This window comes from Coenobita brevimanus, chromosome 62 (assembly GCF_032717465.1).
Source record: "Coenobita brevimanus isolate Jiangsu-jjx chromosome 62, ASM3271746v2, whole genome shotgun sequence".
Taxonomy (NCBI): Eukaryota; Metazoa; Arthropoda; class Malacostraca; order Decapoda; family Coenobitidae; genus Coenobita; species Coenobita brevimanus.
This window is the reverse complement of record NC_137015.1, coordinates 27,646,798-27,647,703: the sequence shown is the minus strand read 5'-3', so window position 1 is coordinate 27,647,703 and position 906 is coordinate 27,646,798. Positions and strand designations below refer to the sequence as shown.

The following is a 906-nucleotide window of genomic DNA, read 5'->3' as shown; positions in this document are numbered from 1 at the left end:
AATTGTACAGTAGATGACTTTATCCCTCCGATATTCTGCATTGGAATATACCTGTATATCAGGTACATATATGCAACATTTAATATTTTTATAGAAAAAAAGTACCACTTGAATGAAAATGCTATAACCAACATAAACTGATGAACAACATATCTGTTTTCAAAATTTCAAAATCTTAAAGTATTAGATCATAGTACAAACCACAAACTGAGTCTTATATGCCTAAATAATCTAATCTAATAATTAATTAACATTCAGACACTCAGATTACAATATACAAACTCAAGACGCCTTTTCTTTTTACTTACAATCTATCAATTGCTTCCTAAATGTTTATTTCATTTCAAGGTAAATATACATTAAAGCCAACCCTGGCAGCCGTTCATCATCCATCCTGTTGCGAAGGTAGTTCTTCAGAATTCTCAAGGCACTGAAGGCTCTCGCAACAGAGCAGGTGGTGATAAGAACAGTGCAGAAGATTATAAGAAGATTCTTGATATCCCCCATCCTTTCAGGGATTATATCATGAGCCTCCAATGGTGTTGTTGGAGGCTTTTCAAGGCCAGAGCAGAACTCCTTCCACTGAATGTATTCCAGCTTGATTTCATCTGGATTACCCAGCTCGGTGTTGTACAGCTGCATGCTGTTCTTTACATAATTCCATTCAAAATGTGGCAACTGTGCTGGAATGAACGCCACCACCATGCTGAAAAGAATGCTGTGAGATGCAATGCAACTCTCAACAGCTTAAATCACTGTACCCAGGTAGGGGTACCACACAGCTCGCCTGAAATAATTTGCATTATCAACAGGTACACTATTTCGACCTCTCTGACGGGCTGCGAGTCTAGGGCCAAATTCTGTGCAGTAGTGTAGGGACCATAATCTGCTTCCTTCCATTCATCT

At 38.4% G+C, this 906-nt stretch overlaps 1 protein-coding gene across 1 annotated transcript; it reads right to left on the bottom strand.

Moving 5' to 3' along the window:
- Positions 1–333: 333 nt before the first annotated feature.
- LOC145404019 (52 kDa repressor of the inhibitor of the protein kinase-like) lies at positions 334–705 on the bottom strand. The gene has a single exon (XM_080275622.1). The coding sequence runs from the start codon at positions 703–705 to the stop codon at positions 334–336; it is 372 nt and encodes a 123-aa protein (XP_080131748.1).
- Between the last annotated feature and the right edge of the window lie 201 nt (positions 706–906).